We start from the raw sequence: 15,749 nt of genomic DNA, 5'->3' as shown, positions 1-15,749 counted from the left end.
TAGCTTCTAGCTGTCTGTCACGCAGGACTCTGGGATCCCCCTGGCTGTCCCCCGTCTCGCCCTGATGTCTCTTTTTTTCTGTTCTTTGTTTTATCTTTAACCCAGTAGCTCTCACAAAAGCACACACACATAGAGATGAGGCATCCACACACACACACACACACACACACACACAAGTATGAGTCATGAACAGCATCAGTTTGACATGCAGCCCACTCTCCCAGGCAAAGCGCTGCCTTTTTTGATCAAACTAGATTGTTGGAGCATTAAGCCAGTAAGAGCTCCTGCAGACAAACAGGTAAACAAAACGTTTACTGTATGTCTGTCCTCCGAGCAGCTGGGAGACGATTTTGTCTTATTCCAGAAATATCAAATTGAATCATTCTGTAATTGCCTCCCTCTTTCCTCTCTCCCCTTTCGCCTCTCCTTTGCTCACTTACCACAGCTGTAGGTTTTGGTGTGTGTGTGTGTGTGTGTGTGTGTGTGTGTGTGTGAGGGTGTGTATTCACAGCAGAAAAAATAAAAGAAATGGAAATATCTCATTGTAGCAGATTGACGTCAGTTTCAATATCCGTGAGGAGGCCTCCTCTCAGCTGTCAATGTCAGTGTCCCAAGACTGGCAAGTGTGTGTGTGTGTGTGTGTGTGTGTGTGTGTGTGTGAGAGAGAGAGAGAGAGCTTTCTAGCTAGTTTCTCCCTCTTCACAATTGCTTTTTCAGAATAAATGGATTTTGAAAAGCCTTGACATTTTGTGCTTGTGTGATTTTTATGATTTTGTACTTCTGTACGAATATGACTCATGTAATCCTTCTGTGTGTGTGTGTGTGTGTGTGTTTCAGCCACCATCATTCTGAATGAGCTAAATTGGACTGAGGCCTTGGAGGATGTTTTCCGGAAAAACAAAGAGGAAGATCCGTCACTCCTCTGGCAGGTGTTTGGCTCAGCCACCGGATTGGCTCGGTACTACCCAGGTGAGCAGCGCAGCAGCCAAAGGGGTCGCTGTGACAGCCTGCTGATCTTCCTGTGGTCAGTGACGAGGACAAATGTTGCCACTTAAGGCCCATTTCATCATGTTGCAGGCAGATGCATGCAACCACAAACTTTTCAAGCACTGTGTAGCTGTGGGCAAATTTTGTCACAAGGCTGTCTTGCGACTTTGGGCTGAGGAAGAGGCACGATAGTCATGAATCACTTTTTGAAATACATGTTTGTAAATACAGTCATGACCATCTCTCATGATGATGTGATTCAAAAACGCGCACCTCTTCATCCCCTTGAAAGTCACAAGTCATGAGAGTATACTTTTGAATAGTCCTCCATTCCTCAAGAATTGTGTCAAAGGAGTTGTATGCAGCTTTCAAAGCATATCTATGATTTATGCGGGATTTATACTTCTGCCTCGAAACAATGCCATACCTATTTATTTATTCATTTATTTATACGTTGTGATTTATCCTGGCTTCATATGAGTAGAGGAAATCTCCGCTTGTCGCTAGGCTAATTTATACAATGTAAAATGCCATGGGCATGTGCTAATAACATTAGCATGTTCCATTTGCTTGGAAAACGTGTTTAGTATAAGACAGTTGTTTTGTCGGTGAACCTTGTGAGTTGTAATGGAGCCAAATTTTGAAACGTTACCTTTGTTAAATGTTGCTGTTGTCCCTGGCTTCATATGAGTAGAGGAAAAGTCAGCTAGCTGCTAGGCTAATTTATACAATGTAAACTACCATAGGCTTGTGCTAATAACATTAGCATGTTGTATTTGTTTGGAAAACGTGTTTAGTATAAGACAGTTGTTTTGTCAGTGAACCTTGTGAGTTGTAATGGAGCTGAATTTTTTAACGTTACCTTTGTTAAATGTTGCTGTTGTCCCTGGCTTCATAGGAGTAGAGAAAGTCCGCTAGCCTCTAGGCTAATTTGTACAATGTAAAATGCCTTAGGCTCGTGCTAAAAACATTAGCATGTTATATTTGCGGGGAAAAGGAGGGTGGGAGCTATGCTTTGATGATGACACCATTCTGCCACTGTGGGTGAGGACAACATAATCAGCGATACCCGCCACATGAGTGCAGTGCAGTGTAGCTAGCCAGTGGAAAGCACACACAGGGACTCGCATACGCTAACGTACGACACGGCCAGACAGTGAACGGCAACAAAGACAGTTTAATCTGATAAGGTTGCTTTTAATTACTTAATGCTATAAAACATGGTTTTTACAACATGACTGACAACTGTGTGAGCAAATGGGTGGGCTCACATTTAGTGGTGCTGCTCGCAATTGGTTGGACGGGTGTATGGGCAGGAAACTTGAAACCGCAGATATCGCTATGGGGGCAGACTCCGCCAAGATGGCATTAGCTGTAATCAGGATATTCTAGCTTCACTTCTGTACACTGGGGGTAAGTGGAGACACATTGTCCATATTTATATACAGTCTATGATCCCACCCCAGATTCTGAATCATAGATGGGCTCTGAATGTCGCATACAGCTCCTTTGAGATGTAAGATATAGGAGGATTTGGCCACTGACGCATATATACCTTAAACCCAATCATAATGTGAGGTAATTTTCCCCCCCAATCACAGCATCCCCTTGGATCGACTCAAGCAATTCAGCCAGTAAGATCGACCTCTACGATGTGCGGAGGCGACCGTGGTGAGTGCAGACGCTCATTGTGGGAGCTGCAGTTTTGTTTCGTGTGTCTCCAATCATCTCACTGACAAGTCATTTCTCTGGTGTTTGTCAAAGGCAGACACATGGCTCGTTCAGTCCACCTGTGTCATTGTCATATTAAACATTAATTTGCAAAAACTGTATTTGCATGTCACATAAACTGATAAGAGCACCTGCGCGCACACACAGAGTTTAAAACAATCAAATCCAGGTCTCTGACTGCAGCTAAACCCACTCAAACAAACACATCAGAGCACTATGATGATTAAGCCGCTGCAGATCAAGAGGCACCGATACAAAAGCTTCATTAGTCTGCTAAAAATGATTAAAATCAGGCTGGAAGCCACAAATACTCTTTTAACCATGTTATTAAATTTCATTAGCTTCAAAAGCCCCGTCGGCGACTGAGCACTCGAACTCTGAACAAAGACACACAACTGTTTGTTTATCACAGAAATGGAGGGAGAGATGTAATTAAATACAAAGCTCTGATTGATTTCATATGCAAATGATAGTGATATTTGCTTACTCACTCAAAGAGAAACGAGTGATGAGACCACAGAATGTACAGCCTCATCACTATTTTATGTGCTGAAGTTTGTGTTGTGCAGGTTTGTTAGAGTTTAGTTTTATAAATGACTCCTGCATTATAATAACTCCCATTTCCACTTGTGTGCTCATGTACATCTCTTTATGTGCTCAATATCTGTGACCTTTCTGTGCATGTGTGTGTCTCTTATTACTCACCAGGTACATTCAGGGGGCAGCGTCACCCAAGGACATGCTGATCCTGGTGGATGCGTGAGTGACGACCTTATGATTCATCCATTACAGTCAGATTTAGTTTTCTTTGGGGGGCCAGAAGGTCCTGATGCTAACTCTCTGACTGCGCCGCGCTCACGGCTGCCTCAGCACTCATGTGACACGGACAAACAAAAAGTAGTCAGTGTATCGGGCGACTTCATAGTTTACAGTCCAGTTGTTTCTCCCTGTGATGAGTGACGGTTTAGAAGAGCTGAGATGTTCAGAGACGATTCTGGAGCGACGGCAGGCACGACAGCAGCTCAGACTTTGATTAGATTAAAGAACTGCAGATCATTTTTAACAAACAGTATCCATTTAAAAACTGAGAATAGGAGTTTATTTTCAATATTTTCTGGGGCCAAACAGTTGAAACCATTTTCCAATTTAGGGTGTTTAAGGAGTTTAAAAACAAGTGTTGCCTCATTCAAGCCTCATTCATTCATTTTCTGTAACCGCTTATCCTGTTAGGGGTCGCAGGGGGCTGGAGCCTATCCCAGCTGACACTGGGCAAGAGGTGGGGTACACCCTGGACAGGTCACCAGACTATCACAGGGCTGACACATGAGCCCTTTTTAGATAGGAATTGTGCAAATTTGCAGGAAAGCCCAATCAGTCTTTTTTCAGCATTGGCAGTATAAAAACAAAATCGGGGATTGCGGCAAAATGCTGCCTACCTACTTTTGTTTATACAAAATGCACCTTTTTCGGGGCAATGGGGAGCATGAGCAAGTAACAAAACGTGTAGCTCAGCGTGTGATGTAAACAGTGACGTAGGAGGGAAGCCGCAGCTAGTCAATCCTTCAGCGATTCTCTCATAAGTCGGCTCGTTCTTCACCGTCCCCGTCATTTGACGGTTAATGGCCTCTTTGTTTGCGAGGGCAAGGAGTGTACAGTGTCTGTCAGATTTGCGTTTCCCTCTTGCTACTAGCTGCTCTTAAATTCCTGCTATCAGCTATTTCCTGTTTATCCACCACCAGTGGCTCACACGTGCGGCGTCATCAACAGCTCCTCCCACAAGTCATCAACAGCCCCTCCCGTTGCAGAAGGCCACCTCGGTCTGTTTAAACTTAAAGGGTTCCGCCAATATGACTACCCTACGAGGTGGAAAATTGGGCACCTCGGATCAACTCGCCAATTCGGCTCTGTGTGTCTCTACGCTCGCAGATTGCATTCAACATTCGCGGAAAATCTGGCAGTGTAAAAGGGGCTATAGATACAGACAACCATTCACACTCACATTCACACCTACGGACAGTTTAGAGTCACCAGTTAACCTGCATGTCTTTGGATTGTGGGAGGAAGCTGGAGTACCTGGAGAAAACCCACGCTGAGGAACATGGCTCCCCCACCCTGGATTTGAACTGGGAACCCTTTTGCTGCGAGGCAACAATGCTAACAATACCGTACCACTGTGCCGCTTATCTCAAGCCAGATATAATTTATTCCTCCGTCTCACAGACCTCCGTTTTTGTCCAAAGCTACAACTACTTGGTGTTTTAAAACCTCATTAAAGCATCAAATGTGTATTAATCCACTGTTGTAAATAGTCCCAGACAAATATGCCATTTACTCCTGTTTGAGTAATGTTTGCTAAAAACTACAGTGCCCAGCTTTTTTTGGAAATAACTCCATTTTAGATAATAGAAATATATATTCGTGATACATTATGAAAGAGTTAGTCTTCAGTAGGAACCTGTGTGCTTGGGGCTGACTGCTACAGACAAGGTAGATACTGTAGGATGGAAAGCTTTGAGAGACAAACTAGCGCTTCGTTGGTATCTGTGTTTTTATGGGATTTGTTGACCATAAAAAAACAAAAAAATTGCTGATGATTGACCAGTTTTTACCCCCTCATGTTAACCACAACCAGTCGAAGCACAGTACAAGAAATGTGTGCAACATGCATGTGATTGTGTGTCTCGTATTCTTGCCAGCGTCAAAGTGATTTGTCTGGATTTTTCCGCTCAGGTGGAGTTTTATTACAAATGGGACTCATGGCACGGCACCAGGCCTAAACGACAACGCGATAATGATAAATGAAAAAGTAAATTTGTCCACTTGCAGCTCTTAGAGCAGCTCTGGTAATTGGCACACAGAGAATTGATGAGGCTTATTAGACATTAAAAGCTGCCTCCGTTATGCTTTGGTGAAAAGAACATTAAAAGAACGTCACTTCATTTTTTCCCCCACTCTCTGTTCCTTTCTATTCTTTACCTGCAGGAAGCAATTAAGTTGTGAATTTACAGATCCATCGGTGCGGGGTCTTCATCTCGTTTAACGAGAGCAGTAGGAAAAATAATCAAAGGAGCCGAGTCCTGGCAGTGCTGAACACTGATGTTTTATTTTTAATCATTTTATGCTAACATGTCATTAGCTGACTTGCACACAAACACCCGTTGCATTGATGAAGATTATAGCACTTTTGTTAGTGTGATGAATAAAACTATATCTAGCGTGCTTGTTAACAGAAGAAACTTGTCGGTCTGAAATGTGCTTAAAGCTCATGAATGGTCTTCAGCCCTGAAGGCAGAAGGCTTTACAGATGGCAATGTCAGCTGTTCAGGCTGTTCTTGGGGCACAGGAATGCTGCAATCCACTGCAAATCGGAAGTTGATAATTCCAAGTCAGTATGTCTGATGACCATTTAAATGCATCCCAGTGCATTTGCTTGGAAAAACACGGACGCCCGCAGCAAACTGATCTTTGTACGGCAAGTCTCTGAGCTTCACATCTACAGAGGAACTATATCAACTACCACAGCACCATTAGTGAAAAGTAACATCACGCTGAAGTGAAAATTGCATGGGAATTGCATGGGAATGGGACTGTTTGAAATTCAAATAAACCACTTGATGCTGTCTCATATTCTGATCAAGGTTTTGCTCATTGAGTCATCATAATGAAATTGCTCAGAATTAAGAAAAGTATGTGAAAATGAAAAAATAATGCATTCTGTAAAGTCTGTATGAACCCTGATAAAATAAGTCAACTATCTCTGCGACAGAGATGGAGATGTGCATGCTTGCTAAGACTTCTATCAAGCACAAATCAGCTGAGTAAAAATGGCAGCTACAGAATGTTTCACAACAAAAATATGAACCACTATGTTTGCTAAAATACATGGAAAGGTAATTCTCAGTCCAGCATTTGTGCCACCATGTTGCTGTGACTTCAGCATGGATAGATTACTGAACAGGCCAACTGTGTCAGGGGGTCTGTGAACTTGTCTCCAACCAGAAAGAGACTTAAAATGACCACAATGAAGCATAAAACTACTACAAAGAGACACAAAATGACCATAAAGAAGATGCAAAACAGCTGCAAAAAGGGGCAAAACAACCACAGAGACACAAAATGACTACAAGGACACTCAAAATAATGGTAAAGACACTCGAAATGGCTACAGAGACAAGAAACAACCACAAAGACCATCAAATAAGTAGACCCTCAAAATAACTACGAAGACACCAAATAACCACAAAGAGACATAAAATGTTGACAAAGACACCCAGAATGACCACAAAGAGATAAGAAACAACTACAAAGACACTCAAAATGACATCAAGGAGACAAGTAACGACTACAAAGACACAAAAAACGACTACAAAGACACTCAAAATGACATCAAGGAGACAAGTAACGACTAAAAAGAGACACAAAATGACCATGAAGACACTAAAAATGTTGACAAAGAGATAAGAAACGACCACAAAGAGACACAAAATGACTACGAAGACACTCAAAATGACTACAAAGAGATAAGAAACGACTACAAAGAGACACAAAACAACTACAAAGACACTCAAAATGACATCAAGGAGACAAGTAACGACTACAAAGAGACAAAATGACCATGAAGACACTCAAAATGTCTACAAAGAGAAAAGAAACCACCACAAAGAGACACAAAACGACTACAAAGACACTCAAAATGACATCAAGGAGACAAGTAACGACTACAAAGAGACACAAAATGACTACAAAGACACTCAAAATGACATCAAGGAGACAAGTAACGACTAAAAAGAGACACAAAATGTCTACAAAGAGATAAGAAACGACCACAAAGAGACACAAAATGACTATGAAGACACTCAAAATGACTACAAAGAGATAAGAAACGACTACAAAGAGACACAAAACGACTACAAAGACACTCAAAATGACATCAAGGAGACAAGTAACGACTAAAAAGAGACACAAAATGACTACAAAGACACTCAAAATGACATCAAGGAGACAAGTAACGACTACAAAGAGACACAAAATGACCATGAAGACACTCAAAATGACTACAAAGAGATAAGAAACGACTACAAAGAGACAAAAAACGACTACAAAGACACTCAAAATGACATCAAGGAGACAAGTAACGACTAAAAAGAGACACAAAATGACCATGAAGACACTCAAAATGTCGACAAAGAGATAAGAAACGACCACAAAGAGACACAAAATGACTACGAAGACACTCAAAATGACTACAAAGAGATAAGAAACGACTACAAAGAGACACAAAACAACTACAAAGACACTCAAAATGACATCAAGGAGACAAGTAACGACTACAAAGAGACAAAATGACCATGAAGACACTCAAAATGTCTACAAAGAGAAAAGAAACCACCACAAAGAGACACAAAACGACTACAAAGACACTCAAAATGACATCAAAGAGACAAGTAACGACTACAAAGAGACACAAAACGACTACAAAGACACTCAAAATGACATCAAGGAGACAAGTAACGACTAAAATGAGACTCAAAATGACTACGAAGACACTCAAAATGTCTACAAAGAGATAAGAAACGACCACAAAGAGACACAAAATGACTACGAAGACACTCAAAATGACATCAAGGAGACAAGTAACGACTAAAAAGAGACACAAAATGACTACAAAGACACTCAAAATGACATCAAGGAGACAAGTAACGACTACAAAGAGACACAAAATGACTACAAAGACACTCAAAATGACATCAAGGAGACAAGTAACGACTACAAAGAGACACAAAATGACCATGAAGACACTCAAAATGACATCAAGGAGACAAGTAACGACTAAAAAGAGACACAAAATGACTACAAAGACACTCAAAATGACATCAAGGAGACAAGTAACGACTACAAAGAGACACAAAATGACCATGAAGACACTCAAAATGACTACAAAGAGATAAGAAACGACCACAAAGAGACACAAAATGACTACGAAGACACTCAAAATGACATCAAGGAGACAAGTAACGACTAAAAAGAGACACAAAATGACTACAAAGACACTCAAAATGACATCAAGGAGACAAGTAACGACTACAAAGAGACACAAAATGACTACAAAGACACTCAAAATGACATCAAGGAGACAAGTAACGACTACAAAGAGACACAAAATGACCATGAAGACACTCAAAATGACTACAAAGAGATAAGAAACGACTACAAAGAGACACAAAACGACTACAAAGACACTCAAAATGACATCAAGGAGACAAGTAACGACTACAAAGAGACACAAAATGACTACAAAGACACTCAAAATGACATCAAGGAGACAAGTAATGACTACAAAGAGACACAAAATGACCATGAAGACACTCAAAATGACGACAAAGAGATAAGAAACGACTACAAAGAGACACAAAACGACTACAAAGACACTCAAAATGACATCAAGGAGACAAGTAACGACTAAAAAGAGACACAAAATGACTACAAAGACACTCAAAATGTCTACAAAGAGATAAGAAACGACCACAAAGAGACACAAAATGACTATGAAGACACTCAAAATGACTACAAAGAGATAAGAAACGACTACAAAGAGACACAAAACGACTACAAAGACACTCAAAATGACATCAAGGAGACAAGTAACGACTACAAAGAGACAAAATGACTACGAAGACACTCAAAATGTCTACAAAGAGAAGAGAAACAACCACACAGAGACACAAAACGACTACAAAGACACTCAAAATGACATCAAGGAGACAAGAAACGATTACAAAGACACTCAAAATGACTATAATAGATGCAAAGCAACTACAAAGAGACTCAAAATGACCACAGAGACGCAGAAAGAACTACAACAGACATAAAGCAACTACAGAGTGACTACATAGGTGGTAGGGCCCTCTGTATGTCTCTGCCCACTGGTCCATTGTCTCATAATCCGCCCCATGGATGCCGGATACGTTTTGTCTGCAAACTTGGGCTAGGTGGATCTTGCCCGAGTTTCTAATTTTGAATTTCGAGTCGAATGACCGCTCCATTGCGCTAGTCCAGGTCGTTTTTCTCCAAGTTCTGTTTACAGTGGATTGCAGCATAAAATATCTCACTAACGAGTCACATTGCTACAAAGGTTGGTACAGAGACCCGCTGGCTCTTCCCTCAGAGCCCTGATGAGGCAAAAGGCCTTGTTGTCTTGTGCACTAAATACCAGAAGACAAATTATCAGATAGAAATTGTTTTCCTTCAAAACAAATAAGGTTTATTTATCCATCTATCCATTTTCTTATCTGTCTGTGGTGGCAACAGGGAGCAGAGGAGCACAGACATGTTTTTATATACGATGATGTGTTTTTTCCAAACTGCAGGAGTGGCAGCGTTTCGGGTTACACCCTCAAACTCATCCGCACGTCTGTCAGCAAGATGCTGGAGACCCTCTCTGATGACGACTACGTGAACGTGGTCTATGTGAGTACTCATGCAGCTAATGCTGAAATTTCATCCCCAGTCGAAGTAAATGCAGCTCATACTAATATTTGCTTTATAAATACTCAAATTTCTGTCTCTTTTAGTTTTTTTCCCTGTATAATCCTGTCAGTGCAGTTCTTATGATTCTGTATGTGTATTGAATTTCCAGGTGCACACAAGGCTGAATGTTAATGTGGACATATTTGTGGCTTGCCTGTTTGAGTAGCTTTACTCCCGCAGTTTGAGTCATTGGTTTAAACATGGCAGTGACCTTTCAAGCGACTGCAGCACATGGATGGATCTTTATCGCGGCTTCATATGTGCATGTATGCATGCACGCTTGTGTGCTCATTTGTCTGACTCAGAGTATCTGTGCGTATATTTATAATGCACACAGTAAATGTGTGTGTGCGCGCGTGTGTGTGTGTGTGTCTGGGTGTGTGTGAGCGACGTGTCTCAAGAGCATCAGAGCTGAATCCAAGTATGTGTGTCTAATAGAGCTAACACATGACACAGCTTGAGCAAACCCTGAAATGCCACAAGATAAGTTTGACGAATGAATGTGTGCTGCTGTATTTATGACCCATACTTTGAATCAGTGGCATGAAATGGAAAAGGGGCCGGCCTATTTGAAATTCTGTAGGAATCTCTGGCACCAAAGGAGTTACTGACAGGGGGATTGAGGAAATATTCATCCATCATCATTTAAAGCTCCGTCACCGGCTGCATAAGTCAGATTCATGTTTCTGAGCAATATTAGTTGTGGGAAGAAAAATAACACGGTTTTAAGTGGTTACAGTGGTTATTTCCTTGTATCGGAGGAATTCATGAGCAGACGTATTGTAAGCAATCACACTGGAAATGATTTCCAGGACTGAAATACGAATACCACCACTCTAACTTTATTTTGAGCCTTGAGAAGCACCAATTTATGCTGTTGCTAGGCAACACTCAAACGGTCGATAAACCGAGACGGCCCATTTTAGATTCAATTCCTGTATCCGTGTCACTGCCCCTCCCCTTTATGAGACTAGTGGCAGCCCTTTTTCCATTACTTTAATGGGAAAGTGAATGTGAGTACAGATTATGACCAATTCTTTCGCCAAGTAGTCCCTGAAATAGATAGACCCTTTTAGGGCAGACGTCACAATCACGTCATTTTATTAGCTGGAGGCAAAACACGACTCGCCACCACAGGGCTGTAGGCTACATAGGAGTCTTAAAATGTTGTCTTGTTGTGTTGTTGGGAGCCAGAATAGAAGGAGCGCGTCAACGAAAACAAAGTCAACTATGGTTAAATAGGATAAGACGAAAGGACTGGACAGAGGCGATCGACAAAAATGCTCTCGTGCAGCGCACACTTCATATCAGGTTCGGGGAAAAGTATTTCCTGTTGTAGGGATGAATAACGTTATGTGTATTAAGGGTTATCATGTCCACCTCATCAGAAACTGGGGAGGTATTAGGAGGAAGATTGATTTCTCCGTAACGCTAACTTTTTAGCACATTAGCTAACGTTCGCTTCGGTAGCAAAACAAACTGGAGGAAACCATTCAAGTGTCGTCCTCCAGTCCCAATACCCACACTTCCCCTAGAAATACCCACTTGCACTTGTGTGCGTTCACGTTTAGGCTAGTGGTGTCCCAAAACAGAATTGAGGTAGTGGAAGTGGTTACACTTAAAATCCGCCCCGACCCACACTTTCAACGAAGTGGAAGATGAAGTCTTCAACTTCAGCAAGTTTTGGAAAAGAATTTGTCACTGTACAATCAGAATATAGGCTATACAAACAACAGATGTTTGGACTAGCATAACCTCATCAGCAACTCGGTTGAACACAGCGTCAAAATATTTAAACAAATCGACTTACCCGAACAAAATCAATCAGAACTAGAAGACACACAACACAAGCGCTGGAGCCGGCATTTTCATTGCGTCGCTACTACGCATGATGTATGCCTGCATGCCGGCCATGCCGATTTGCATGAAGCGGTGTCCCATTTCTTAGGGAAAGATCTCTACCCTAATATTTCTCACTTCCCTCATCAAGGGTTATCTTGCAAAGGAGGGCACTCAATCCCAAGTGGAAGATATAAGCGGTAGAAATGGGACAGGCCCTAATCAACCACAAAGTGACATCATCCATCCACTGAGTGAGAGCATGTGTTTCGGCCAGTCTGGTCCCGCTGGTCATTGTTTACTCATTCAAGTAACACTTGCGCCCTCTTTTATCTCAGATCCCTTAAAGCCATAAAAGCCTCTTTTCTGATCAAATGTCACATCACAAACTTGCATTTCTATGATTTTGTTTGTGTGCAAATTGGTCATGAATCACCAGTGTTTCTTCTCTTTTTAGAAAGCACTTGCATACCTTCAACATACAGTGTGTCTGTCTAGCTAAAAACTCCTCATGTGGGATGCTAGAGATGCACAGTTTCAAACTATCCATTTAATTGCATCTTTGGCGCTGGATGCATCATGTACTTGAATGTTCCTACGCTCTATCTGAAATCTCCAACTCAATCCGTATTTACCTCCTCTTTGTCCTTCTTCTCAAATGAACCATTAATTACATTTTCTTCCACTTCCCTTAATAAAGCAGTGGTTTGTGTTTTTGTTTTTTTGAATTTTCAAATCAGCTAAGTAAAAGGGCTTTTGAAGGTAATGAAATGGTGCATCAGCGTAATAAGTGTATTGATGGCATGCAGCTCAGTTTGTAGACCATCCAGAGGCATTTTGAAGCTTTTTGAAGGTACAATCTGTAACAGCCTTTGATAATTCAATTGTGTAATTGATGAGTATGTATAATCAATATCTCTGTTTGGCCTCTGAGTCTGTAAATGATCTCTTCTGCTTCCTTTCTCATACCAGTATGTTACTGTGACCATAGACATGCATACATAGATGCCGCTTCTTAATATGTAAGATAATGTAATGTGTCACACACTTATAATGCCTTCGTGCGAACGGTGACAAGTAGGGTCCCTGTGAGGGTTTTTTGAATAAAGTTCAATTAAATTAAATTATATTTTTTAAAGTAGAGTTAAAAGTTGTCTACTTCCACATGAAATAATGATAAATAGGGATGTCTCCACAAGCATTGAAAAAGCCAAATCCAAAACCCCAAATTTTTGAAATTCCTCATGACATGAAACTATTTTCCACTATGTAAATTACTCAGTTTATATAAGCCTAACATACACTTTGCTCTTGAGCACTTACAGCCTAAATAACTAGATTCTACTTCACTGGTGCACATAGCTTATACACCCTTGAATGTAAGACCACTCATTTAAATTGATTAAAAAAAAAATTAGGTAACACTTTACTTAAAGGTATCTACATAAGAGTGACATGACACTGTCATAACTATGACATGACACTTTCATAAACCTGTCATAAACATCATGTACATGTCATAAACGTTTATGACTGCTGTAAATTTGTTTGGGATGTCCATATAATGACAACTTGACATTAACCAGGATTGCATTACCAGAAGATGTCTTTATGTTAATGTCAAGTTGTCATAATAAGGACATCCCAAACAAATTTACTATCATCTTGTCATGACAAAGACAACTTCTGGTAATGTCACTTTGATTAATGTCAAGTTGTCACAATCAAGACAACCCAAACAATGTCAGCTTGTCATTACAAAAACCAACTTGTCATGAACATTATGTACATGTCATAAATATTTATGACTGCTGTCATTAAGTGTCATTTGGTTTTTGTAATGACAAGTTGACATTGTTTGGGTTGTCTTGATTATGACAACTTGACATTAATTAAAGTGACATTACCAGAAGTTGTCTTTGTCATGACAAGTTGACATTAAATTTGTTTGGGATGTCCTTATTATGACAACTTGATATTAACCAGGATGACATTACCAGAAGATGTCTTTATGTTATTGTCAAGATGTCATTATAAGGACATCCCAAACAAATTTAATGTCAGCTTGTCATGACAAAGACAACTTCTGGTAATGTCACTTTAATTAATGTCAAGTTGTCATAATCAAGACAACCCAAACAATGTCAACTTGTCATTACAAAAACCGACTTGTCATTAATATCATGTACATGTCATAAATGTTTATGACTGCTGTCATTAAGCGTCATTCGTTTTTGTAATGACAAGTTGACATTGTTTGGGTTGTCTTGATTGTGACAACTTGACATTAAAGTGACATTACCAGAAGTTGTCTTTGTCATGACAAGTTGACATTAAATTTGTTTGGGATGTCCTTATAATGACAACTTGACATTAAGATAAAGACATCTTCTGGTAATGTCATCCTGGTTAATGTCAAGTTGTCATAATAAGGACATCCCAAACAAATTTAATGTCAACTTGTCATGACAAAGACAACTTCTGGTAATGTCACTTTGATTAATGTCAAGTTGTCATAATCAAGACAACCCAAACAATGTCAACTTGTCATTTCAAAAACCGAATGACACTTAATGACAGCAGTCATAAATATTTATGACATGTACATGATGTTTATGACAAGTTCATGACAGTGTCATGTCACCCTTATGTAGATACCTTCAAGTAAAGTGTTACCAAATTTTATAGTGCTTTTTTATCCAGAGAAACCGCAGCTCCTCTATTGACTTGCATTTGTTAACAGGCCTGCGGTCTCCAATATGGCCACGATGTTGACATACAATCCAGCTACCAATGAGGCATATATGTTTCTATATCTACGATAATTTGGTACTAATACAGGGACAAGAGTGTGCGTGTTCTAAGATAGTTGTTTGAGTTTAGTAAGTTGAGTTCATGTTGATCTTTGGAGTAGGCTAATTCTCTCATCTCAAGTAACGGAAAGATCGAGACTGTGTGTGTGTATGCAATAAAAAGGTAGTAGCAGCAGTACAGAACAACAATAGTGACTGTAAATCTGAGTTATTTTTTTATATTCAAAAACATATACAGTATAAAAAACATGCCCACATACACTTTGAGCTTTTATTACTGTGTCTGAGATATTTTAAGATGAGTATTGTAAGTCAGATCAAGTTCTAAAGCACCGTGTTTTTATTGTTGTGTGTGTAGGCGTGCGTCTGTTTAGAGGACAAATATCTTGGCAGTAGTTGCCCTGAAACTTCCGCCAACATGTTGAATAGTTGGAACCAGTCAATGTGAACTGCAGCATCCTTTGGCGCTCTGAAAACAAAGCCCCATGGGAACAGAGGAAGGTAGCAAGGAGGTGACACATCCATTGTGTGAAATTGTGTTCTTTGCTTGAAGATCCCAGCTTCTGTCGTCCTTATTATCTCGTAGCGTTTTGGTATTAACCTTCATATCTCCACTCTGTGTTTTGCATATGTTGCGATGATCTCTGAGACATGTCTTCTTGCTTCTGCTGTTACTTTGTGGCTCATACACGTGGAATATGTGGGTTTCTTTGCCTTTTACGCTACTGCTTTTGCAACTCGCTTTAAAGTGCTGACTACCTTTTTAAAAGCTGACAATACCGTCACTCATCCCGAAAACGTGTCTTTGTAGCTGCCCTTGTCATTGTACTCGGAGAATGGAAAGTTTAAATC

At 40.4% G+C, this 15,749-nt stretch overlaps 1 protein-coding gene across 1 annotated transcript in view; it reads left to right on the top strand.

The window, feature by feature from the left end:
- Nucleotides 1-15,749, top strand: part of cacna2d1a (calcium channel, voltage-dependent, alpha 2/delta subunit 1a) — a 173,328-nt gene that overhangs the window by 100,741 nt on the left and 56,838 nt on the right. The window contains exons 7-10 of the mRNA XM_078164982.1: nucleotides 838-969; nucleotides 2,589-2,658; nucleotides 3,427-3,477; nucleotides 10,086-10,185. Coding sequence (XP_078021108.1) covers nucleotides 838-969; nucleotides 2,589-2,658; nucleotides 3,427-3,477; nucleotides 10,086-10,185 — 353 coding nt within the window. The remainder of the gene's footprint in view (nucleotides 1-837; nucleotides 970-2,588; nucleotides 2,659-3,426; nucleotides 3,478-10,085; nucleotides 10,186-15,749) is intronic.

Source organism: Epinephelus lanceolatus, chromosome 23 (assembly GCF_041903045.1).
Source record: "Epinephelus lanceolatus isolate andai-2023 chromosome 23, ASM4190304v1, whole genome shotgun sequence".
In the NCBI taxonomy this organism is placed as follows: domain Eukaryota; kingdom Metazoa; phylum Chordata; class Actinopteri; order Perciformes; family Serranidae; genus Epinephelus; species Epinephelus lanceolatus.
Note: the sequence above shows the minus strand (reverse complement) of the source record. Positions and strands in the feature narration are given on the sequence as shown.